This window comes from Pungitius pungitius, chromosome 10 (genome assembly GCF_949316345.1).
Source record: "Pungitius pungitius chromosome 10, fPunPun2.1, whole genome shotgun sequence".
In the NCBI taxonomy this organism is placed as follows: Eukaryota; Metazoa; Chordata; class Actinopteri; order Perciformes; family Gasterosteidae; genus Pungitius; species Pungitius pungitius.
The window spans coordinates 10,788,642-10,812,858 of NC_084909.1; the positions used below are offsets into that span (position 1 = coordinate 10,788,642).

At 39.7% G+C, this 24,217-nt stretch overlaps 2 protein-coding genes across 2 annotated transcripts; one reads left to right on the forward strand and one right to left on the reverse strand.

Annotated features, from left to right (window-relative positions):
• Window positions 1-2,281: 2,281 nt before the first annotated feature.
• Window positions 2,282-20,007, forward strand: uxs1 (UDP-glucuronate decarboxylase 1). The gene is made up of 15 exons (XM_037489622.2): window positions 2,282-3,114; window positions 4,350-4,377; window positions 5,419-5,467; window positions 5,926-5,969; window positions 7,268-7,328; window positions 8,161-8,341; window positions 10,735-10,839; window positions 11,754-11,813; window positions 12,195-12,316; window positions 16,175-16,294; window positions 16,722-16,765; window positions 17,941-18,001; window positions 18,133-18,190; window positions 18,484-18,587; window positions 19,285-20,007. Exons 1-15 carry the CDS (start codon window positions 3,024-3,026, stop codon window positions 19,414-19,416), a joined length of 1,260 nt encoding a protein of 419 aa, XP_037345519.1. The 5' UTR covers window positions 2,282-3,023; the 3' UTR covers window positions 19,417-20,007.
• An 88-nt stretch (window positions 20,008-20,095) lies between these two features.
• On the reverse strand, window positions 20,096-22,574 carry ecrg4a (ECRG4 augurin precursor a). Its single transcript, XM_037489624.2, has 4 exons — window positions 22,236-22,574; window positions 21,576-21,623; window positions 21,291-21,460; window positions 20,096-20,509 (listed from the first exon to the last, which is right to left on the reverse strand). The coding sequence occupies exons 1-4, from the start codon at window positions 22,345-22,347 to the stop codon at window positions 20,360-20,362; spliced, it is 480 nt and encodes a 159-aa protein (XP_037345521.2). The 5' UTR covers window positions 22,348-22,574; the 3' UTR covers window positions 20,096-20,359.
• Between the last annotated feature and the right edge of the window lie 1,643 nt (window positions 22,575-24,217).

Here is a 24,217-nt window from a genome sequence, read left to right on the forward strand (position 1 = left end):
TGTGTAACCTTGATTACATTGGGGAACATTAGGCACATTAGTCCACATAGGAAAATCATTGCATTTTAGAGTGACGGCTATGAGGTTTAGTACACTGGAAGTGTTTATGGTTTCTCCAAGAAATGAATGTAAGTCAATGGAATTTTCCAAAAGGTATTAATGCCCAACTCAACTCAACACTGTATTTTCACTGCAGGGTCATTATATTGCAATCATTTACATTACAAAACGGCTGTGTGAAGGGCTATCATCGTCCACGCTGTAATTATCAAAAGATAATTTGGTGCACCTAAATGTGCACAAATTACAATCATTTACACTAAAAGTAGGCTGTCATTCAGGTATGTCATATTGAGAGATGGCTTTAGCCTTTTTATTGTGTTACCGGACAATTGCTAATGGCTTCAAAAACTGAATAAGATTATTATTATAACTTTAGACAAGTCGACTTGAACTGCATATTCTCCTAAAAGTTTCAAATTCAACAGGGATATGCAAGTTATTATTTGACCAAACTTCAAAAGACTTCTTACACAAATTAGAAAAGGCTCTCTTTCCATACTGAAAGCAAAATTTAAGAGAGAAAAAAGGCAAGTCAAACAGTCTGTATCAAAGGGTTCTGTTTGGGGAGATTCTGTATTACTCCCGGGGAAGAAACCCAGCCAGGTCGAAACGTATTCACAGCCACACCGGTGATATACTGTACACTCAGACTCAATCTGGCTTTCAAATGGATATTAATATTGAACCTGCAGTTCAATAGTGAACAAAAATGTGTGACGGTTCGTCTCCTCAGCAATACACCTGCCTAGTGTGAAGAAAATGGGGAAAAAAACAGCTGACGAGAAAGATGTTTCTGTTACTTGAAATAATTGTGATTCCTGCCATCTCAGTGATTCAAAGTGTGCAGCTGAATACCAGGAGATAATGAAGCTCCATTCAATAGCTGAACAAGTGGATTATCTCCAGCTGGGTAGTCATATCAGTACCTTACCGGTGCCCAGAGTTCAAACACTGCCAAGAATGTAATGGTTGAAGATTTGTCTGTTTTCAGCGCCTATTTATTGACATCCACTCTTAATGCATACATGCACACATTATGTGTGGAATTGCCACAACCATTAAAAAATGATATACTTAACTTCCTGCAGATCCAGAGTGTAAACAAGAAGGGAAATTCAGTGTTTACTAAGTTATTCACTATGACACAATGCTTTGCACCCTCACATACTTTGGCCACTCGCTAGTGATCCAGGCAAGTGGAAAATCCAAAGTGGAATGTCCATTTAGAACATGTCATTCTGATGACTGCCATGGTGATTTTATGGAGCTTTTGATGTTTTTTAGGAAGTCTTCCTCAACTAATCCGGAATGTAATGCATGTGAAGTGAGAAAAATTCTTAAATTGCCTGTTTATTTACATGGTTGTTTACACCAGGTGTGCATTGTAGATTCATTATATATATGCAAATACAGTTAATCTTATGGCTATTCATTTGTTTGTTTTGGTCAAGTCACCAACTGGTCTATCCATAGTCAAGGGGGAATTGAACTAGCAGAATGTTTACACAGTCTGTTGTCTGTATTAACTTTATTTATTCCCAATTCTCCTGTATTAAATACTCTGAAAAGTGAAATGTATAAGTATGTATTGTCCTAAAAAAACTCTTCATGAACCTGTTTGCTGTGTAATCTGTAAGGAAGCATATTGCAATATTTGTTTTAGAAAAAATCTTTATTATTATACTTAACAAATCATTTCTATATATATATACAGTATATATATCAACTATAATTTAAAATCAAACGGAATTGTTCAGTGTACATGATACCTGCAATGTGTATTTACAAAGTAAAAACATGAAGGACATTGAGTTGAATTCACGTTCTCCAATTAGACAGAGCAATCATTATTTTGCAGCCCTAATTTCCTTGGTCGTCTACTATGATTAATACCTACAGTGCAATGTCATACTTTAGCCTATTTTTTAGCAAATGCAGATACATCGCAAAACACTCCAAAGCTTACGGTGGTTTTTCAACAAGGTCTGCTGCACTGTGGAAAGTTCAGTGTGATGGAATGAATGAGCCACTGTGTTGAAAATAAACGATCAAGCAACTTGCATGCAAAGGTACAGTTACAGTGCTGTACTACTATTACAATACTAGTAAATATATGGTATACTTTCATACTTATCTATTAATATACAAATAGCAACGCCCATACCAATAAAACAAAACGACTATTGATGGTAGAGGCAAGTCAAATGATCATCACGCAGTCTCTGCGGGTAAAGTCAGGCTGCTAAATCGAGGGACGACAAATCGCTCATCTGCTAGTCCTCGCCCCCAACTGAGGGGAACAAACTCCGGCATGTGTGCATTTGTGCGCCGATAAAATGAAAATATATATACCCTTTTCCGGTGCTAATCTAAATCTAAATCTGAAGCAGGATTCATGCTTGTTGTTTTTACAGTGACAGCTATGGACAAAACTACGCTTGACAGTTAAGTAGCTCGCTAGCTAGCCGTAGCTAACTGCTAATGTGGTGCTAACGGCTAAATATTTCATTTCTTGGTTTTACTTAGGTGTTGTCGCAGTTTGATAACGTATCTTTGTTCACGTCCTAAATTGTCTTTTCCAACGAATATAATTGTTTTCTTATTGGTATTGGACAAATGTTGACCATAAATACGTTTCAATATAAATTAGTTGTAAGTGTTGACACAGCAGTGTAGCTTGCCATCTAACCTTAACGTTAGTTGTTTTTGCTAGCTAACAGTTAGCCTGCTAGCCACGTAAACTGCTCCTGCTTGGTGTTGACGTAGCAGGAGCAGCTAGCTCGCCTGTTCTGTCAAGCTAGATCAAATTGATGTGAAATAGAAGCACCGCATTATTGACAGTCTGACTAATAAACTAGGACGCCTCGAAGATCGAAGACATGAACAATTGTCACCCAAAATGCTTTAGTTGGGCTTGAACGTGTGGCTCGTAAGGTTCTGTGTCCTGTTGCATTGAGCGGATGATGAAGCGGGTCATCTGGTTGATATCAGGATTAAACAGAAGAATGATGAAGCTGCTTTTTGCCCTCGCTTTGATCGCCTACATTGCTTGTAAGTAGACTACTTTGTGTAACTGAGTGTATCTCGACCGTTTAACAAACAACAATACAGTAATTTTATTGCCAACCCCGAAAAACTGAATTCTATTGACTAAGATTAAATGGACTCGTGCTGATGGTGGCCTGGACTGGACAATGTACATTTCAAGACCAATGTAATCAGACAATTTCCAGTTATAACCACAACTTAAACCAACCAATTAACTACAAAATTATTATTGTTTTAATTGTTATTACATCAATGTAGGATGTAGAAATATACTACATTCAAATACTGTTGTTTTGACCGTAAAAGTGAATCCTTATTTGGTAATATTGTTCTCACAATACTTTCCATATCCTCAGTTTAATCTTGACAAAGCACTGAAATTTAATCCAGGAGCCTAAACAAGTTTCTCCACGCAGTATAATAAAGAAATAGCCCATTGGGACAGAAACCTGCCCAATCTGGCAACACAATTTGTCCATGGAATGATCCATTTTATGCATTTAGCTATTTTTAAAATTATATTTTTCATCCCTAAATGTGAGCACACCATTTTGATTTATATTAATGAAACACGTTTCTATCGACTAGTATGGCAGAAATACAGGTATTTGATTCTCATCAAAGGTGATTCATGATCTAGTAATGCTTTCATTGCTTTGTATAGAATACTACAATTTTAACTGTGGCAGTGTAGCCTTATTTAATCAATGGGTGAAAATTACCATCAGTGTACTTTGTACTGGGCAGAACATAAAGGGACATTTGGCAACATAGATTACTGTGGTTAATGTTTCTCCATATCATATTAGAAATAGTCGACATGATTGAGACAAAAGACGAGACATAGAAGGGGAAAAGGATGACTAAACTGAAGCTGTTAGTTTAAAGTCTTATTTGATCAGATGTTTTGCATTAAGATTAATTAGAATTAACTTAAAATGTTAAAAGAAATAAATAGAAAATCACCCAGGATTGAGAGACATGATATTCAATACAATATTATCCTTTTGAAAATACATTGTTTATTATTAACAGCTTAATGATTTACAATCCACATGTCCGACAGAATGTTGTAGGAGATGAGAGAAAACCTCTTTTACTCGCTTGTCTCTCTTAGTAGTATTTTCTCTATCTTGCTTTGATAAACAATTGATAGATTGATATGGTTTAGTACTGAAATGTATAATATATGCACTTTTCAGTCATAATGCTCTTTTTTGGTTTTCTTTCTCTTCCAGCTGTCTGGGGAACATATACAAACATGAGGTACAGTAATTAAGTTAATGAATTAATTAACTTACTGCTTTTAAATATGAAATATTTGCCAAATTACATTGTAAAACAACGCTCTTCTCAATGAGTCATATTTTATGGGATGAGTGGATATTCCAATGAGGATTGGAATATACATGAATGTAGGATGATGAATGATGTCTTTAGCAGCATGAGCCACTCCACTCCTTATTGTTGTGTACATTGGACACAGTTGATTGAGAATTCGTGGTGCTATGTAGTTCTTTACAATTATTCTTTACCATGACAAATTCTTTCCACTGTTTAAGATTAGGTTTGAATTGAATAGAGATTATAATGTCAATCCATTTCTTTAAATATTCAAAATATACAATATTGTCAAGGCAACTATATAGGCAAAGTGTCTTTCTTTAAATTGTGAGAAGTTAGCATATCAAAAGCAGATATGAAAATTAATGTATCTGATGGTTTTGTAAGTCAACCAATAAGTGTTATTAGTCTTACAGCTTGATTATTTATCTTTGCTATGTAAGACATTCATGCATTGGTTGTGCTCAATAAGCAGCATTGAAATAACGTGAGAATATTTTGTGTCAGCTGTTCAAGATCTCATCACAATAGCAACTATCACCTTTTAATATGATATACGAGCAAACCTATTAGTGTCACTGCTTTATAATAGAATCAGATTCTTGCGCAATCTTACCATTTTACCCAAAAACACACATTGATGGTGTGTTCTATCCAAAGCCCTAAAACCAGCCGCAATACGACTAACCATATCAACATCTTTTATTTAAACCTTTATTTAACTAGGAAAAGTGCCATTGAGATAAAACAAATATTTTTCAAGGGATTCTTGGACCGCTAATATAAAGTTTTATATATTGCGATATGGCATTTTATTCATGTGATCCACAGTCATTGGATGGGAGCGGTGTCGTGTGTCATGAGTTTCTAAAGAGCAGCATTTCTGAAGTCAAGAGGTGTTTTCTCTGTCTTTGTGAAAGTAGCTGCCATCCTCTTATCCTCTTAATCTTATTCCTGTTTCAGATCAATACAAGAACACGGAGAAATGAAGATTGAGCAGAGAATTGATGAAGTAAGTTCAACATGCTGCTGAAGCCTTTTTGCTCATGGTCCTACAAGGATTAATGCTTTTTAAGACTAACCCCCGGAGAGAGTTCAATCTCTCACCCTGTGATCACCGAACATTCAAGTTCTCCAGTGAAAAAAGTTTTGTCTGGAATCAATTATTTTTCTTATTCTATTTGTTTTCAGGTTTGGGATTGTATTATTTTTCATTTTTGAATACATTTTCTACACACATGTGAATAACTACTATTATATAACATGAAACCAAAGTTTAACACAACATTTAGTCAAAAAACATAATTTTGGCCCAGCCGCTCAAATGACCATCTGTAGGTACCCGTGAGTCACTACATTGAATACGTATCGACATCACAAAGCCTCGTATGATAAACTGTAGGGTCAATTTAATCTGAAGCAAGCATTAGCTCGCGTCTCACTTATTTCTCTTTTCTCTGCTCTCTTCAGGCCGTGGCTCCTCTCAGAGAGAAGATTCGTGATCTGGAACAAAGGTGTGGAACCCTTCTTCCAATCTCCTCTGCATCTGCATAGATTTTCTATATTTCAACAGCAACACAAAGGTTGTTTAGGGCTTATATTAGAATAAACGCATTGGTCCTCAATTTTTAGAAACTTTAGATTTTTGTTTTTTAATTCCAACCAAAAAACCCATCATAGTGTTGCCAACTATTCTAATGAAAGTAGTATTCAGTACCAGTTTCACAATGGCCTTAATCTAGCAATAAAGATTTCAAGTCAGCAAAACTGACCATTCGGTCTCCTTCCAAATCCACACATCATTATAAATGTAAACTTTGGCCCGCGCAGGTGGACATCTTGATAGCTTGAATATTTGGACGGGCTTATTACAGTCCTGAGACTGACACGGTTACCAGTTTCATTTCCTTTTTGGTTAAAACTTTTAGTTCATTGATTGCTAACACAATTTTATGAGAATCTCTACCAAAACAGCATTGCTTTAAAAGATTACAAATCTTGTGTTTATTTATTTCAATTTACTTCTCCCGAACACTATTATTTTCTTTCAAAGCTAAATGTATACACCCAGAATGTGATTATTCCATCTAAATGACTAAATGAAAAATGATCCTTTAAACATCCATCAGTTCAGTGTTAGACCGGTTTAAAGTCCATGGGAGGGCAGCAAGCTGTGTTGATTTTGTAGCTTACCTACCCAGTTTCCAGATGCTTAATTATGTAATAGAAGTGGCGTGACTTCACCACAGCAGGCCAGCATAATTTCATCAATAGCATCAAATTTAATGCTAATGAGAAAAATGTTTATTTGGATTCTGTCCAATGTGTCCCTGTGTGGTGCTTTCCTTCAACCTGCAATATACCACAGGATTACAAAAACCTTTAAAAACAACATTGATGTGGCATGAACGTGAATGCTATTTTGGTTATTTAAATTTTTCTTAATTACAATGGTTTGTCCAGAGTGTCTATCGGGTGTAACCTTCTGCTTACAGAAGTAACAGCTGAGATATTGAAATGTGGCAATGACCAAAACTATGTTTCACTCTAGTTAAAACAAACTAAAATATATTATGATAATAATTCTAAATATTCAATGAAAGAAAAGGTTGTGAATTATAAATGCTAAAGAAAGTGACTGTATAGCTTCATTGCTTCCTTCACTTCAATTAGGAGGGCAGAGCTTTCAGAATAATGCAATAAAGCCATTTAATGTCTCTATTCAGAACCTAATTTACATTAAACATTATCGAAATTGTTATCTTCAGCTTCCTTCTTGCGATGTTTAATTTTGTCATTGTCTTCTTTTTAGTTTTTCTCAGAAATACCCACCAGTGAAATTCCTGTCAGAAAAGGATCGGAAGAGAATTTTGGTATGTGACAAAGACAGTTTCCAACGGTGATCACATTCACAATAACTATTATACTTGGGACATAACTGGGACTTGAGTGCCTTCAGCAGCACCTTTTCACGGGCTACTTGCAGATTGAATACAACCTCCGCTCTAATTGTGGCTAATCTCTAAAAGTACATCCAAACATAAGAATGTGATTAGAGGAAGTGGCACACATACTAAAACAAAGTGCTGCTGGAGGAGTTCACGTCTGGCTCAGAACGTCCTTCTGATGTCCTTTATTCATGGTCCTAGAATGAAGAATCCTGCTGAATTTGTAGACCCCCCCCTTCGACGTACACCACCATATAGTTGACAATTTGGGGATTTATTGAAAAGAGTAGATCCAAATTTCAATATATCCGATACTTTTTTCTTTAAGTTTATAACTAAATACCTACAAACCTACTGAGGCCCCAGCTGACTCAATTTGTTTCCTGTTCACAACCTTTACATCTTCTAATGTACTTACTGTCGGATTAAAGCATTGCAAGAGTTTTGCTCAAAACTTTGACCCCACTACGCTGTGCAGTTTATTCAGCCAGAGCCAGTTGATGGATTTTTCCAAAGTTTGCTTAAAATTAGTTTGACCATTGAATGAAAAACACAGCGTTTAAATCCACACACCAGTCATGAATGTGCACGAAACAATTCTATATCCTTATTTTGCCAAGATATCCCCACTTCACTTTTGCCCAATTTTGTTTGACAAAGAGAGAGTCCGTGTTTTGTGGCTCTACTAAGAATTAACTCTCAGATGGACTAAATAACCTTTGGTGATGTTATCAAACACGTGTTTTCTTTCCACAAGATCACTGGTGGTGCTGGTTTTGTGGGTTCCCACCTGACTGACAAGCTGATGATGGATGGCCACGAGGTGACTGTGGTGGACAACTTCTTCACAGGAAGGAAACGGAATGTGGAGCACTGGATTGGCCACGAAAACTTTGAGCTCATTAATCACGATGTGGTGGAGCCTCTCTATATTGAGGGTGAGCAAGACAGTAAATGTGTGTGTGTGTGTGTGTGTGGGGGCGGGGGTGATGCATTTTTTTATTTACTATTGGGGATCCAAGTCATGACCAATTTTTCCAGAGCAAACTAGATATGTTCAAATTATGAAGCAGCAAGGGTGGGCTCACAATTCATTCTAGACATAATATTTCTATACTATAATGATAAATTCTTTTGCAGTAACTTTAGATAGAAGTGCAAAGGTATTGTAAAGGTGTGGTGGTAAAGTAGCAAAGAAACTGGATTCACAAAGTTTACACTAGCTGTCAAATTAATTAAATTGTGCTTCATGCCAGGGACTGCTAGCCTCTGTTATTTTTTTTTTTTACTACAACTTGTATTATAATATGGACTGAAAACCCTGGTATCATGTTTCAGACATGAAGAAGAAACCACGTCAAAGGACATTGAGCAATGAAATTTATCAGGAATCAAATTGGCACACAAAGAGTTCCAGTGTGCTTTCCACTTCACTTAGTATATTCAGTGTGTCTGCAGCTTCAGTAGTAGACACAATAACAGCCTACTCTGTGGAGTGAAGTGCTTTTTTAATTTTTATGATTGCTTTAATAGCACATACAAGTGACCAATAACATATAAACTCCCAGGGTGGAGTCTATAGAGCCCACGTATGTGCCAGATGTGCCTGGAAAAAAACACTACCGGTGAGTTTTAATGAGTGAAACCTCCTTTCTAGACTCTTAAGTCTACCAGTTTTTCACGAGCGTGTCTCACATAATGAACAAGCTCTCAGTGTAATCTATGCAGATGTCTGCCGCACCTCTGTGCAGGCCGTGTATCAGCGCCGTTTCTCGGCCGTAATCGTGACTCAAAGTGCTCATAAACAACCTACTGTTTACCCAGGCAGTTGGTGGGAAGTTGTTTGATAAGACAAAAAGTACCTTTAAGCCACAACCTGTTTGCAGTCTCTCTTAGTTTGTCCCTGCAAATTGATCTGCTTGTTTATACAAAGCAGCCCTTGTCCCTCTACCTGCGTTACCTGCAGGTTGTAAATCAGCAGAGGGACGATGCACGTTGGCACTTTTAATTTGACAACAATGGATCTGAGAGTGCAAAAAGCACCACTGTGTATTCATTATTATTTATGGGTTGTAGCGTATTAGTTGCTGTCAAAGGTTATTTCCGTGTAGCAGTGTGGTTTCCTGGTTCGCCTCCAAACAGCTCACAGGCTTTGCTTCAATTTATGTAAAGAAGACCTTAGATTGCACCAACTGAATGAAATATTTCACAGACAGTGCTAGCGGTTCAGAAATTATACAATAGGTTGTACAGTACAATGGGTTGTCATCACACAGATGTGTCTGACACATCAAATATATTCTCTGATGACATCATGTGAATCACATGCAGCTACGTGGCGACGCACACAGAGTAGCTGAAGACAGAGCAGCAGCAGCAGTAATAATTCCTAATTACGCATTGGGTCACACATTAACCAGAACACAAGCCATGTACATCCAATATATTGAACAGCATAGCATACATCACATTTCTGATTTGTCACTCTAAATTAAAGATTTGAGTGATCGAGTGATTGTTGAAATGGGGCAAGATGACATTTTTGTCGGGTTTTCAGTTTGATTCATTCAAAAGAAAATCTTTTGTAAGAGTACTTCCAAGCCCCCTTAAAGTGAATTGACCCATTACTGGCCTCAGAGTTCTATCCACATATTTTGTACATAAATGAAAAAAAGCTTTGAAAAAAGCCAACTAACAAAGGACGCTGGGGGACTTCCTACTGAGTGCTTTTCTTCTTAGTTAATGGATTATTACAAAGAAGAGAGAAATGAAGCAACAATAGAAAGTCAAAATGTTTTGAATTGTGTTTCAAGAAGTCCAGGACTCTACGGTGGACCACCTACAGGTTATAACATTTGTATTGACATGAGAAGAAAGGACTGAGTGGTTGAGGAAATGTGAGGATAATGAGAAGTGCGGGAGCACACGTCAGAGATGGCCATGGTTGGAAAAAGTGAAAATTACAAGGCATTATTTCACAATAGAAGGACATAGTTAATGTTTAGCCCTTATTTTTCAGGTCAAAGTCATTTTTCACACCACATTCTTTTAAAATATACAATTGGACTTATGTTTGCCATTGTCGCCAGGAATTCAAAATTTGCTCAAGAACTCCGAAGTCGACAATGTGTCCCCTTGACACAAACCCTTTTTGTCTGACTCCTTTTGTCCTTCAGCCTATTAGTGCATTCATAGTGAAAAGGTACAGCTGTCTATTAGTGAAAGTTTTACAGTCAAGATAACAAAAGGCTGCAGCCAACTAAAGAAAATAACACTGTTCCTGAATCAGTTGTCCTTTATAAAGTCAATTTATTTTCCTTTCTCTTCACAGTGGACCAAATCTATCACCTGGCGTCTCCAGCCTCCCCTCCCAACTACATGTACAATCCTATCAAAACACTCAAGACTAACACCATTGGCACTCTTAACATGCTTGGTGAGTATAATAAGTGCACCCTAACATTGTATGACCTAGATCAGGGGTGTCAAACTTACTTCAGCTTTGGGCCAGATACTGCCCAGTTCGAGCGAACGTGGGCCACAGACGATCGGTCTGACGGACGCCTCCGCGGGCTGCGAGTTTCACATATGTGACTTAGATGCTCAAAATCCCAAATATGTTTAGAAACACTGAATTCATTTGAGCCAAATTGTTTTCTTATATTAAATATATACTTGTAATTAAAGCGAAAAAAGACTTCATTATGAAACAATAAGAACATTTTACAAAAAAGTTATGTTTAAAAGTTAAGTTAAGTTGATTTTTTTGGTCTCGACTCCCCCCTCCCTCCCAATATATTATCCTGGTCCCTATTCACCCCCCAGGTAAATCAATCTTAATATTAATGTTATAACACTAACATTAATTGCAAAATACCATATTTAATGATCATTATTTAATTTCATCATTTTTACTTACGAGGGAGTAAAAATATTAAATGCAAGAGTTAGAGACTCAGCTGTCATTATCAATCACAAAAAGGTTTTGAATGAAACCCATTCAGTGGGCTGGGGGGGGCTCCCAATGCTAACCATCATTCACTTTTTTCATTCTAGTTAATGTTTGTGGCCCCATTCATGGTGGTTCATTCATATAAAGGAACTTTTCTGCTCACGCTGCTGCTTCAAAACTTACTGCGCAAATTCCTAACACATCCCACATTTCTGTTCTCCGAGGGGTCCGAACATTTCAGAAGAAAAGAATGAACATACAATACTATTACGAGAATAAAGTAATCTTTCCCTCGGATGTTTGTTGTCTTTGAGCTGAGCAACTGGCTGCTGGAAGAGGCAGAGAGATGTGGAGAGAAGCGGGTAGCGAGTGTTCTCACTGTTTTGTTTCTCCCGAAGGTTTGGCCAAACGCGTGGGCGCCAGACTGCTCCTGGCTTCTACTTCTGAGGTTTATGGAGGTAAGGAACATGCACTCATCGTTCTATATTCTAGAGCTGCAATTGCTTTTTGTGTAAATTAACTCAATGGATGTCTTGAGCTAAGACAATTGCGGCAACCAAATTCTTCTAAGCCTTTTCTAGTATTTGAAAACACTGATGCGTCATGTGCTGAATTTTTTACTAGCACGGCCAACATATTGATGCTTATTTGAATCAACATCTTAATTCTTAAAACCAATCATAGTACAGCATCAGTCATCCATTCTCTACTTGCTAAAATTACTGCAGACAAACATGCAGTAAATATGTTCAATTGCGCGCGTCAATCTATAAGATGAAAAGCATGCTGTCCCAGATCCAGATTGCATAGCCTTTACATCATAAATGTCTGTGTTGCAGACCCAGAGGTACACCCACAGAATGAGGAGTACTGGGGGCACGTGAATCCGATTGGTCCTCGTGCGTGCTACGATGAGGGGAAGCGTGTAGCTGAGACCATGTGTTACGCCTACATGAAACAGGTACTCTTGAGTATACACCATGCTTCTGAAATAATACCAGGTTCTAGAAAGGCAATTATTTTTTGTTTGATCGATGGTCACATTGCTCCCTGTGTGAATTAAATCCGTAAAATGCTTTGGACCAACACTGCAATTCTATTTTTACGGCTTTGTCAAACATTGGAAATCAATTAATCAAACCTAATTTATCAAAACAAAAATACATTTTCAAACAAATAAAATATACTTCAAAGTACATCAACTGTATTAAAGAAAGGAACATCAGTGTGAACTGATGTTGGTTTGTGTATTTTAAAACATTAAAGATCTCGTTTTTTTAAAACCATAAATATAGACAGAAATGAGTAAACTGAATGAGACATTTGAAGGCAAGCATTAAGGTTATACTTAACTTTGAGATGAAAACACAGTATTAAAGAGATAAAACACAAGCAAGTCAAAAACTAGACGGCCAAGATAGCAACCTGTCAATCACAAGGTAGCTATGCCCCAAAGCATACCCTGACTTGTGGTCTATTCTACCCCCAAAAAGGGACCATATTTTACAAAGCTATCAAAAGTCCCTCGTACGTTTCCTGCTTTTTGGCTTGGGATAAGTATCGTCATTATTTTGGAAGTCAGTTTGTGTCTTGAACTGGTGACCATTACATTTGTCTTATCCTTAAGTTAAGCTGTAATAAAATTTGACAATCAATGCCCTTTATATCTAAAATACAGTCAATATCAAAGTTGTCAGTGCACCATTCTGTTATGGATCCAGTTATTATCTTTATTGTTCTTTGATCTCTACCATCTCATCAATAGGGAAACAGATTATTTTGTCATGGCTTACCATGAAGCTTATTATGTGTAGAAGCGTCTTTTGAGGAGTCACGTATCTGTAAACGAATATCAGTTCATATTTTCTCATTGACACCTGACTATGTTTTCATTTGTATATTTACTTAAACTCCAGATGACGTTGAGACCATTTTTTTCCCCCTGTTGCGTCTTGATTGATGCCAGCCTTTGGTGATCAGATATGATTGACACCTCTTGCCTTTCCCCCAGGCAGGTGGTATTTATTTATCTGCCTCGTCTGCCGCTCCTCCTCGAGTACTCATTATTTTTTTCACACCTACTGGGAGAATTCTCGGAAATGGGCAGCTTTCAATGTTCAGATGACAGTTTTTGGTTCACAGGGACGAGACTATCACTCATTTCATCTTTGGTCAAGTTATGTTATGAAAATGTAATAAGTGAGTGGAGGTAACGTGGCGGAAACATGTTGCCTGTTCATCAGGCGGAAGGCCAACATAAAAATGGGAAACTGTTGGTTTACTTTCGATGTCAAGTTGTTTTGAGGTATTTGAGAAAATGTTTAATTTGTTCTAGGCAGTTACAGCGGGTGAAATAAGTATTGAACATGTCATCATTTTTCTCTGTAAATATATTTCCAAAGGAGCTATTGACATTATATTCAAACCAGATAAGTAATACATACATACGAAGAAAACAAAACAAAGAAGTTAAGGAATAAAGTCATATGTAATAATGTGAAATGACACAGGGGAAAAGTATTGAACACACTTACTGATATTTATTCAATACTTTGTACAAAAGCCTTTGTTGGTAATGACCGCTTCAAAGCGCCTCCTGTTTGGAGAAACTAGTCACATGCGTTGCTCTGGTGGGATTTTGGATCATTCTTCCACACAGTCTTCAAATCTTGAAGGTTCCGTGGGCCTCTTCTATGAATATTGATCTTCAGTCCTTTCCATAGACTTTGAATGGGATTTAAGTCAGGTGAATGGCTGGGCCATTCTAGCAGCTTTATTTTCTTTCTTTGAAACCAGTTGAGTGTCCTTGGTTGTGTGTTTGGGATCATTCTCTGGCTGAAATGTCCACCCTCGTTTCATCTTCATCATCCTGGTAGATGGCAGCAGATTTCTGTTAAGAATGTGTCTGTAAATTTGCACATTCATCCTTCCCTCAATAATGTGAAGTTTGCAAGTACCATTTGCTGAAAATCAGCCCCAAACCCTGATGTTCCCACCTCCAAACTCCACTGTTGGTATGGTGTTTTTAGGGTGATGTGCAGTGCCATTTCTCCTCCAAACATGGTGTGCATTATGACATCCAAACAGTTCAATCTTGCTCTCATCTGGCGACACTACATTAATCCCAGTGTTTCACTGGCTTTTCCAAATGTTGTGCAGCAAACGTTAAACGAGCTTCAACTTTATTTTCAGCAATGGAGTCTTTGGTGGTGAGCGTGCATACAGGCCATGGTGGTGGAGTGCATTACTTACTGTTTTCTTTGAGACAACAGTACCTGCTAATTGCAGATCTTTTTGAAGATTCCCACAAGTGGTCCTTGGCTCTTGGACAACTCTTCTGATTATTCTTTTCACTCCTCTGTTAGAAATCTTGCGATGAGCACGTGGTCGAAACAAATTATGGTGAAATGATTGTCTTTCCACTTCCGTATTATGGCCCCAACAGAGCTCACTGGAACATTCAGAAGCTTAGAAATGCAAGGTCAACTAATATTACATGTCATTTAGGTGTATTTCAACCATAAAGATACAAACTCAAAAGAACAAGAAGGAAGAAATTGCCATTTCATCAAATAAGCCAAATTACAACTTGTTATAAATCATTTTAGTCGAGGTGTAGTCTGAAGAGGTGTGCCTTTAGTTTGCGGTAGAAGATGTGAAGGCTCTCTGCGGTCCTGATGTCATCAGAGAGCTCATTCCACTATTTAGGAGCAAGGACAGAAAAGAGTCGTGATCTTGTTGAGTGTTTTTGTGCCATAATGTCACCCTCTTACTAAGAAGGTGCAGATTATGCATGAAAGGGACTGTGTTTTTGTACATTTTATAACCACACCAAGCCTCCCCATCAATCAAATCAATAGGAGCATGATGATAAATATAAATGTGCATTTTCAAATGAGAGCTCGTATCCAGTGTCTCCAGTGTTTGACAAATATTAGCAAAATGAGCGATGACATATCTCGTCAAGATTTCCCTCATTAGACGGGCAACTTGAGAACACGCGGCGGTGGCGCCAACTTGGTTTGCCGTCCTTTGAAAGCGCGGCATTAATGCATCTTAGATGTTTTTTGGAAGATGAAAACTAGATGATTCATAGGATCTGAGTCAAGTGATCAACTTGATTTGTTATTTTAGAGTTATGTTTGGAATAGGTCCATGATTGAATTTAAAGCCAACAAATATACTAGACCACTGCATTGTGTGTATGTATTTCACATATGCGTGTTGTGACCATGACATTTCATTATCCACATTTTCAAGAGAACAATCTACATAATGTTCATGTTTTTATTCATGTTATAAGAACTAAGATGGATTAATATCTCATCGGAGGAACATGTATTGATGCATGAGGCCGCATTATGAAGGCCATAGAAGAGATCCTATTGTCATACTTTTCTGCTATTTTTTCTCTGCTGCACAGTCAAAGAATGTAATTACAACACATTATTATTGTACTTTTGAGACTACATAGACTTGTTCTACATCTGTGGGCATAACTCCTATTGTTTAAATGGGTTTGATTGACAGATCATTTGAATCGAGCTATCAAGTCAGATAATCCCATTCTCTCTGTAGAAGAGGTTTTAGTCCATAAATGAAACAAGTATGTGGTTCAATGTAAAGCAGCCCCTCTATTACAGTGTGATCTCAGTCTTGTAAATATTTGTGTTGTCATTCAGCTTACTAATGGTGGCTGCAATTATATTCCATGTAAAAAAAAAACAATCAGTGTATAAAGTACAGAGATCAATATTACTACCAGGGAACAACAGACTGGATTCATATACTATATATATTTTTGTTTCTTTTCTTCCAGGAAGGAGTAGAGGTGCGGGTGGCAAGAATCTTCAACACGTTCGGCTCCCGAATGCACATGAACGACGGCCGAGTCGTCAGCAACTTCATCCTGCAGGCGCTGCAGGGAGAGCCTCTCACCGTACGCTTATACCATTTCTACACATTCATTAGGTGCCTTTCGGACTTCTGCTGTGAGCATTCATACACTGAAACAGCCTCAGTGTGATGATCGATGTGTTTCTGCTGTATGCATCTTAAGTGATGTTGAAGGGAATGGAAAAGCTTGCCAATCTTCCTTATTCCTTAAGATGGTTTTACCTGAAACGTCAGACATGCCTTTACTTCTAATCAGGGTTTGTTTAGTGGTACGGGATAAATGGACAGTTGAAGTAGGGTTTAATAGCAAATGGTTTTGAAGAAAATGAAAATAAAATTATTAGGGATGCTGGAAAAAATCTAGTAGACTTGATTATGATCCTTCTCAGTGGAAGTGTATTGCTTTATGCATCACATATCCTTCACTGTCTGCATTGTGCAGAAATGATAATCATGTGTTGTTGTTCTAGGTGTACGGTTCTGGTGCCCAAACAAGAGCCTTTCAATACGTAAGGTGAGACTGCTTACTTTAACATATTTCATTTCCCCCCCTGCAACACATCCTACTGTGTGTTTCAACTCTTTGATTTCTACCGCTGTCTTTGTCATGGAGGATCTCATACTCTCCATCCACTTATAACAAGACATGTCATTCAAAACAAATCACAGTATACAGAAATTATAGCAATTTACAGTTGCCAATTATCTGTTTAGTGTTATATACCAGTTTAGTGTTATTTTTCTTTCCACTCAGAAGTTATTATTTTTTCCTGTTGGTTTAAAGTATATCAAATGTTGGTGTGGCTGCTGATGTTTACGCAGACCAGTGTAACTAATAACAAGGATAGCAAATAACAAGGAGTAAAATAAATTGGACTTTGAAGCTTGTTATTAATTGATCAATTTCTGTGTGTCTCTCTGCCTGAAAGCAATAACTGGCAGGTCAGAGGGATAGCTTTGCTTTGTGCGGTGATAGATAAAAAATCAGTTTGGAGAAGAGAAATCAGAGACTGGCCTCAATCCCTTTGAACCACAAACTCGCCGCCATGTATGACTTTGGTAATGTGTAAACAGCAAAATGCCAGGGCTGAGCTAAAAGGACTTCATTACGAACGCCCTTTGTAATCAGAAAAATGCATTTACTGAAGTTAATTGAAAAATGGATGCAGCAGATTCTTAAGGCTGCTATCTCTGAGAATACAGATGCATTGGAAAAAAAGCATGCAATGCGTGATATGAAACCTTGATTATGATTGAATGTTAGTGTCTGGGGAGGGCAGGGAGGCGGGAGATCGGTTGTCTAATTGTCGGGCCGTGTGTGCACAGTGACCCATGTGGAGCAGAGGCATGTGAGCTCGGAGCGTTAGGCAGTCAGTTATGGGGTGTGAGGAGGATGAGGTGTAGTGAAAGAGTTTCAAAGAAACTGCTTCAATTTCAACTCACAAATTTGAGAATTTTAGTCGAATTGAAAGCAAAGTTGTCGTGGCGACCTGGGAAACAGTGATTTGGTGTACGGATCTTTCACTCTTTCAGTTTCAGGGAATGCAACCATTTGCTCCATTATGATAATAAAGTGTCAATGCCTCTTGCGTTCAATGAGCTCATGGTCAGGATCCTTCAGACATACAGAGTGGAATGTAGCAGAGGGCGATGCATTTGAAAGACTCCTGTGTGTGATTTGGTCTCCAGTGACCTGGTGAATGGCCTCGTGTTGCTGATGAACAGTAACATCAGCAGTCCAGTCAACCTGGTGAGTTCATCAAACCCTGCCAGGCTTCACAAAATTCAAAAAGTCTGAATTGAAAATGACCGTTGAGTCGTTTTGTGTTACTGCCTGACGTAGACACTGATGTGATGAAAGTGTGTGTGACCTGTTTGCAGGGGAACCCGGAGGAACACACCATCTTGGAGTTTGCTCGCCTCATCAAAAGTCTCGTCGGTAAGGGGTCTGTTTATGCAAGATGGATGTCATTCTGCAGCCTCAGTCCCCGATGACTCTTTCTTTTAAATCAGTGACACACATTTTCCTGTGATTAGGAATAATCTCTAGTGACGAGAAAATGCGTGTACACTGGCGTCTAATGTAATCAGAAACAGGGGAAGAAGCAACCCACCCGGTCACCACTGTGCTGATTTATGTGGCTCTTCTCACAAACAATATTTAATTTATATTATATGACATGCAAATTTGGTCTTTTTCTCTTTCTCTCTTACTCACTCACACACACACAGTGAGCCGAAGTCAGATCCAGTTCCTTCCAGAGGCCCAGGACGACCCACAGAGAAGACGCCCTGATATTCGAAAGGCCAAGATGCTGCTCGGCTGGGAGCCGGTGGTACGTGTGACTCACACGCACACGCAGCTTATGGCGCCTCGTGGTGTGTCCACCAACATGTTACAAACGCCGATCAGTGTCCCGGAGCCTCTCGTTCTCTGGCGGCTCATAACTATTTCACAGAGGATCTTCAATGGCTGTCGTGTGTAGATGTGTAGAAAACACAGGTGGATTGGCAAGATTGATATCCCATTCATCATTATTATTATTACCATTATTAAAACATTCTCTTGGTGTCAGTCATAGACACCAGTTAAATAATCCAAACTCCAAGATTTTATTCAACCCCTTTTCTGTAATTATTCCATAATAATTCAAACAAATCTGAAGCGGAATGGATGCAGGTTTTCGTTTGAAATCTGAGGCATTACAGATAGTTGAGTTTTTAATATCACAATAATATATTGACCGACATTTTTTGTGTGACTGACCCATATCCTCCCCACAGCCTGCGTTCGATCCCGGGCCTCGACTGCCTTCTGTGTGGACTTTGTTCTTATTGTAGTACGTATTTAGTACACGTTGTGGGGCTGACTCTGGGATGTACGCGGGTCTTGAGATAGATGAACAATTACTTCATAATGTGCAAAGAATACTATTTGTGTTCTACACGAGTAGTGTCACACAACACATGGTTCGACCTCCGTCTTTGTTGGCAGCACCTTCATGTTCTGTGCTTTGCGTCTTGTGTGGACAGGTGCCCCTGGAGGAAGGCCTGAACAAAACGATCCAGTACTTCAGCAGGGAACTGGAGCACCAGGCCAACAACCAGTACATCCCCAAACCCAAAGCCGCCCGCATGAAGAAAGGAAGACCCAGACACAACTGAGGTCGCCTTTTTCCCACCGCGACTCTCCCGAAACACAGAAGGATGATGAGACTCCTCCGAGGACCCTGGCAGAGCAGCTCCGTGACGTCCACTGTTGAGTGGCGCTTCTCGGATGTGGCGTCTTTCATTTCCCGTTTGAAGCAGAGACGCCTTTCTTTCAAAGTGTTGTGTTGGCGCTGCAATGCGGGAAAAGGACTTTCCACACCGGAGCTCGCGCGTTGGATGGACAGACTGGAATCTAAAGCAAAATATATGAGGCAAGAAATCTGAAACGGAGCCTACCATTTTCTTTTTCTTTGTGAAGTTGTGCTTTTGTTATTTAATTTACAGATGTGAGAATCTGGGAAACGGCTCACACTGTGCATCAGTGCTTTTGTGTTTTATTTTTAAAATCAGTTTCAGGGTCTTTTGTCTCCAGAGATGTAGAGATGCCTGACTTTGTTTTTCCACTGGATGTTGCGTGGCGTCAACAAGACTGTTAATGCATCATTACGTGTTTGTCAGAATGTCATCGTGTTCTAATTGGTGAAAACTCATGTCAGGATGTGCGTTATCAATATCAGATGCTATTTTAATAAAATATTTCAAATATTTGCGATATGATGTACTTGAGGAAGGCGATATGGGGTGGCGTGATACATCAGTTGTTCAGTGGAAGTGAAGAGGATGGGGACTTGGGTAGTTTAAAGCCACGCCTTTATTTGCAATAATGTAGTGAAAAGAGAGTTAAGCCACAGATTTGAACAGCATTACATGCAATCAGCTGCCTCCAAACAGTGCTTTGAGAAACGTAAATAGCAAACATGGTGTTTTCATGTCAGCGCTCGATGGCTAATTTGAGATAATTGGTGATACTGCCACAGCAGCTGCGGCATTACGAGGGTGTCGCTCCCCCCCCTCCCTTCCCCCGCCGCGCGGCTCGCGTTAAACTGACACATCACAGTCAGTAGTAGTCGTAGTTGACGTTGGCGCCGTGCCTGTAAGAACCGTGGTCCCGCGGGCCGATGGGGGCGTTTTCATCGTATTGGTGTTGACGACCTTGGTCTCTGGAGCGAGCTTGGTCCATCCAGTACGACAGGTCGGTCTCCAGCCTCTGGGGGGGGGGGGGGACGCAACGCAACACAGATGAGACTTGCTAGACTTCTCAGGCTCAACAAATCTGACACTAATAAGACTTGAGGCAGATGATGAGGTGTCCAACAATAGCTCAGCTGTGGCAAGTAGAGTGTGTGCAGAGAAGCAGGAAGGCCGGAGAAGGCCGATGCTTTCAGGGCTCAACATGGCGCTCACACACACACACACACACACACACACCAATAAGGGGTCGTGGATGGGGCTGTGTGAGAATCACTGCGCCCCCCACACCCCCCTTCACCCCTTGTTATCGTTCCCCTTCATCCCTTGATGTCCCTGGTGAATTGTACATGACAGTCGCTGACCTGAAAGCAAACAGAATCTGTCTCTAAGTGGGGGTGTCAGAGAGGGAATTTGTGTTGTTTCAATGCCCGCTTGACGTTGTCGGGATAATTGGGCCTTTTGAAAAGATCACCGTTCACACTTGGATGGATGATTACAGTTCACACCGGCCGTATGTGCGTTTATCATCCACATATGTGAGAACTATAAAGATTAATACATTTTCACTGCTTTATCTGTTTGTGTTGTGTCTGCCTGGAAAGAATGTTTGGCCGGGTTTAAAGAGTTCAAAACTGCTTGAGCAGATTGTCTGGGTGTGGTTTGAACACATGTGATCAGCAAACAAGTGTCAACAAGACTCGTTTAAATATTGAATTCTGCAAGCGGCAGTAGACGAGGTCAGGAGGTCAGGAGAGAAGAAGTGGTTCATCTTAACTTTTCTCAGCTTCACAACCCACCTGCTCATCGAACCCCATGGACATGAACTGAGCGATCCACTGCTGCACGTCTGGTCTGCTGCGATCCCAAAGGTTCCTCTTTGTTCTGCTCAGTTTTCCCAGGAAGTCCAGGGCTTTGGAAGCAGGGACGGCAACGGAGGCCCCCGGGGGGGCAGAAGCAGCTCCTGCCACTGGAGGGAAGATCAATCAGACCCACGCACGAAAGGGCATTTCCCCAAAAAACGCTATTAGTGGAGTTGATGTTTGCATCAGCAGAAGAATGACCGTGTTTAGTACAAATGTTACCATCTCGTCTCTTTAAGATCCTGAGCAGGCTGCTGTCACTGGAAACATCTGTGAAGGAGAGTCAACAGGACTAATGAGCCGCGATACAATTCGGCTGATCAATAATACAACCCAACAAGAGCCGCTTTCACAAACTTCACTCCCAATGTATTCTGTGGCTGAAGATGGTTCATCAAAGCTCTCGCTCCCTTTTCTCATTTTGCGATTAAACTGGCTGCTGTGCTGCAAATGTTCACATTGTTCTCTACTTCACTTTTCAATTTCATTTTGCGTCATTTAATCAAACATATATTCAATGGATAGGAGGTTATTGAATGGAATTGGCATCCTTGCTACCTCCGCCATACATAAGCAAAGAGTTCAATAAAAAAAAACATAATAGTGTAATATAGGCAATAACGTGTGTTCACTGATGAAATGAATGAAATGGAACGCCCGCATTAAAGATGAGCGAAACATTCAAAAGTGTTTCTTCAAAAAGTGAGCAGCAGAAATTTAAATTGTACTGATTAAAAGTAATCTGGATTAAATGGTTCTTTTAAATCCCATCTAATGAACTATAGATGGATTCATTCATTGAATACGAGTTAAGTAAAGTTAAGGAACTTTTTTAACTGCATAACAATGCAAAGCAGAAGAAAACGGCGGGATGGAGCTCACCTCTGAAAGCAATGAAAGTCAGCATCACAGCCAGCCCCAAAAGTCTCAAATAGAGCCGCTGGGAGGCCATCTTGCATCCACTCGGCGTCCTTACAGTGCACCAACTGTTCATGAAACTGCTGCCCAACGAAGCAAAGAGAGGGCGGCGACTCAGAGTTTCCAAGTGGAAACTTGCCTGTGAGGGTGGAATGTCGTCCACCTCCTCGCCGGGAGGTTTTCCGCTCCTAAATGAATTTTCACATGTGTCCAAGCTGCCTCTCTGTGTCCCGTGTGTGCAGTCGTACACCAGCAGCTTTGGGAAGGAACAAAAAGCAGAACTCCTACGCACCTGAATGGGGTTTGTCTGTGGAAAGAAGGTCTGTGCATGTGTATTCATGCTGCAGGAGTCTCTGAGCTACTTCTTATTTATCTCTGACCTTACACTGAAATAACTGAGGTGTAATCTGAACAAAGGATATATTCATGTCAACATTAAATCAGCGGATTTATCTGTCCTATCACTTGTGTAAAATGGCAATAATTCACCCAACTAATGTATGTATGGGAGGGGGGGGGGGGGGGTCTCCATACCAGCCGAGAATACTAAAGAGGTTTTCTCACTGTAAGGTGCAGATGAAGCGGAATGCAGAGTGGCTTTTAAATATTTGGGTCTAATTATTTTACACTCCAATACTCGTGCTAATCCTCCCCCTGGGTTATGCATTAATAACCTTTAGCCCTGATGGATTCCACTGTTATCCAATTTCTCCTGTGCAAAGGAAACTGACTAAGTGCACACTTCATCTTGCCTTGATCCCTTGATCCCTTGATTCCTTGGGCCACTGTAACAATAGAGCTACTGGTCGTACTAGACCCAGTACGCCTGTACTCACAGACTGATGAGGTCATTCCATTGAGCAAGACGCTGTTTTGTTTCTCATAGATTCATGTGTTCATCGTCTTATAACCTTGCTTTTAAAACGCTGTGTCTCATCAAAGCCGCTTGTATTGATTAATCGATGGTTTCATTCTCACTCAAACTTGAACTTGTGAAAGCGTTTGGTTTGGAAATACCGTTTGTGTGTCCCGGGCAGAGGTGGAATGCAGGAAACCAGGAAGCTGGCCGACGACTGCACTTCTTTCCAGGGTGCATTTGGAAAGAACTGCAGTGAGCCACGTAACTAAAGAGGTGGAAGGCAGGAGAACGCGTGAGTGGATGAATACGAGTGTCAGCCTCTTGCTGTCCTTGTTTCAATGATGAGCCTGATGATGATGGCAACATCTTAATAGCCTTTTTTTATCTCAAGCAGAATTCAGACACAAACCGCAAATGTGCATATAGAACCTCTTCAGAATCACCCGAGCGTCATCAGAATGTGTAGAACACGATTCTCCTTAAAGCTGAAATGCAATATGCTCAGGAGAAAACCAAAATAGAAACAGCAGGATCTTGAAAGAAGAAAATCCAGGTGTCAATAACATGTTTTCTTCATCAAATACCGGTATTGTCTCAGCGGATCAGTGGGAGATCAGTGGGAGATTAGGTTGCTCCTGTCCCACCTTCCTTCTGTCAGGAAGACGATTCCTTCTAGTTTGGAAGTAGACAAGAAGGTGGATGTGTTTGTTTTTCACATATTCCGTCTTTAACCTGCCTCTCCTACAACAGCGCCCCCCCATCTTCTGTCACATCCATTAGCTTTCTATAGAGGGAGGAAACATTATATGTTATAGGTCACAATGTGTAAGAAATGTTAACATGGGTTACCAGCGCAGTAATGTAAACTGAAAGGATCCCTCTGAATAAGAGCTCCCTAATTACTGCTTATTATTTCTAAGATTTATGTTGATGTTGTTCTCCCGAGCAGCTCGGTGTGGGTGCCAACTGATTGGATTTGTGAAAGAGACCAAGGCCGAAAGAGTGAAAGCGGATGAAAAGAAGTTTGTACCAAACCGTTTCCACTTTGTTTATCCAAAGTGTGAAGGCACAAAGAAGGTAGAGTTCT

What these genes read in the sequence shown, in the direction of transcription:
- uxs1 (XM_037489622.2), top strand. Translation starts at nt 3,024, where the DNA reads ATGATGAAGCGGGTCATCTGGTTGATATCAGGATTAAACAGAAGAATG. An exon ending in GTTACGCCTACATGAAACAG is followed by an intron (nt 12,317 to 16,174) that starts GTACTCTTGAGT and finishes CTTTTCTTCCAG; the next exon opens with GAAGGAGTAGAGGTGCGGGT. An exon ending in AGAGCCTTTCAATACGTAAG is followed by an intron (nt 16,766 to 17,940) that starts GTGAGACTGCTT and finishes TTTGGTCTCCAG; the next exon opens with TGACCTGGTGAATGGCCTCG.
- ecrg4a (XM_037489624.2), bottom strand. Translation starts at nt 22,347, where the DNA reads ATGAACAGTTGGTGCACTGTAAGGACGCCGAGTGGATGCAAGATGGCC. An exon ending in GATCTTAAAGAGACGAGATG is followed by an intron (nt 21,461 to 21,575) that starts GTAACATTTGTA and finishes TCTTCCCTCCAG; the next exon opens with TGGCAGGAGCTGCTTCTGCC. An exon ending in CCATGGGGTTCGATGAGCAG is followed by an intron (nt 20,510 to 21,290) that starts GTGGGTTGTGAA and finishes CCCCCCCCCCAG; the next exon opens with AGGCTGGAGACCGACCTGTC.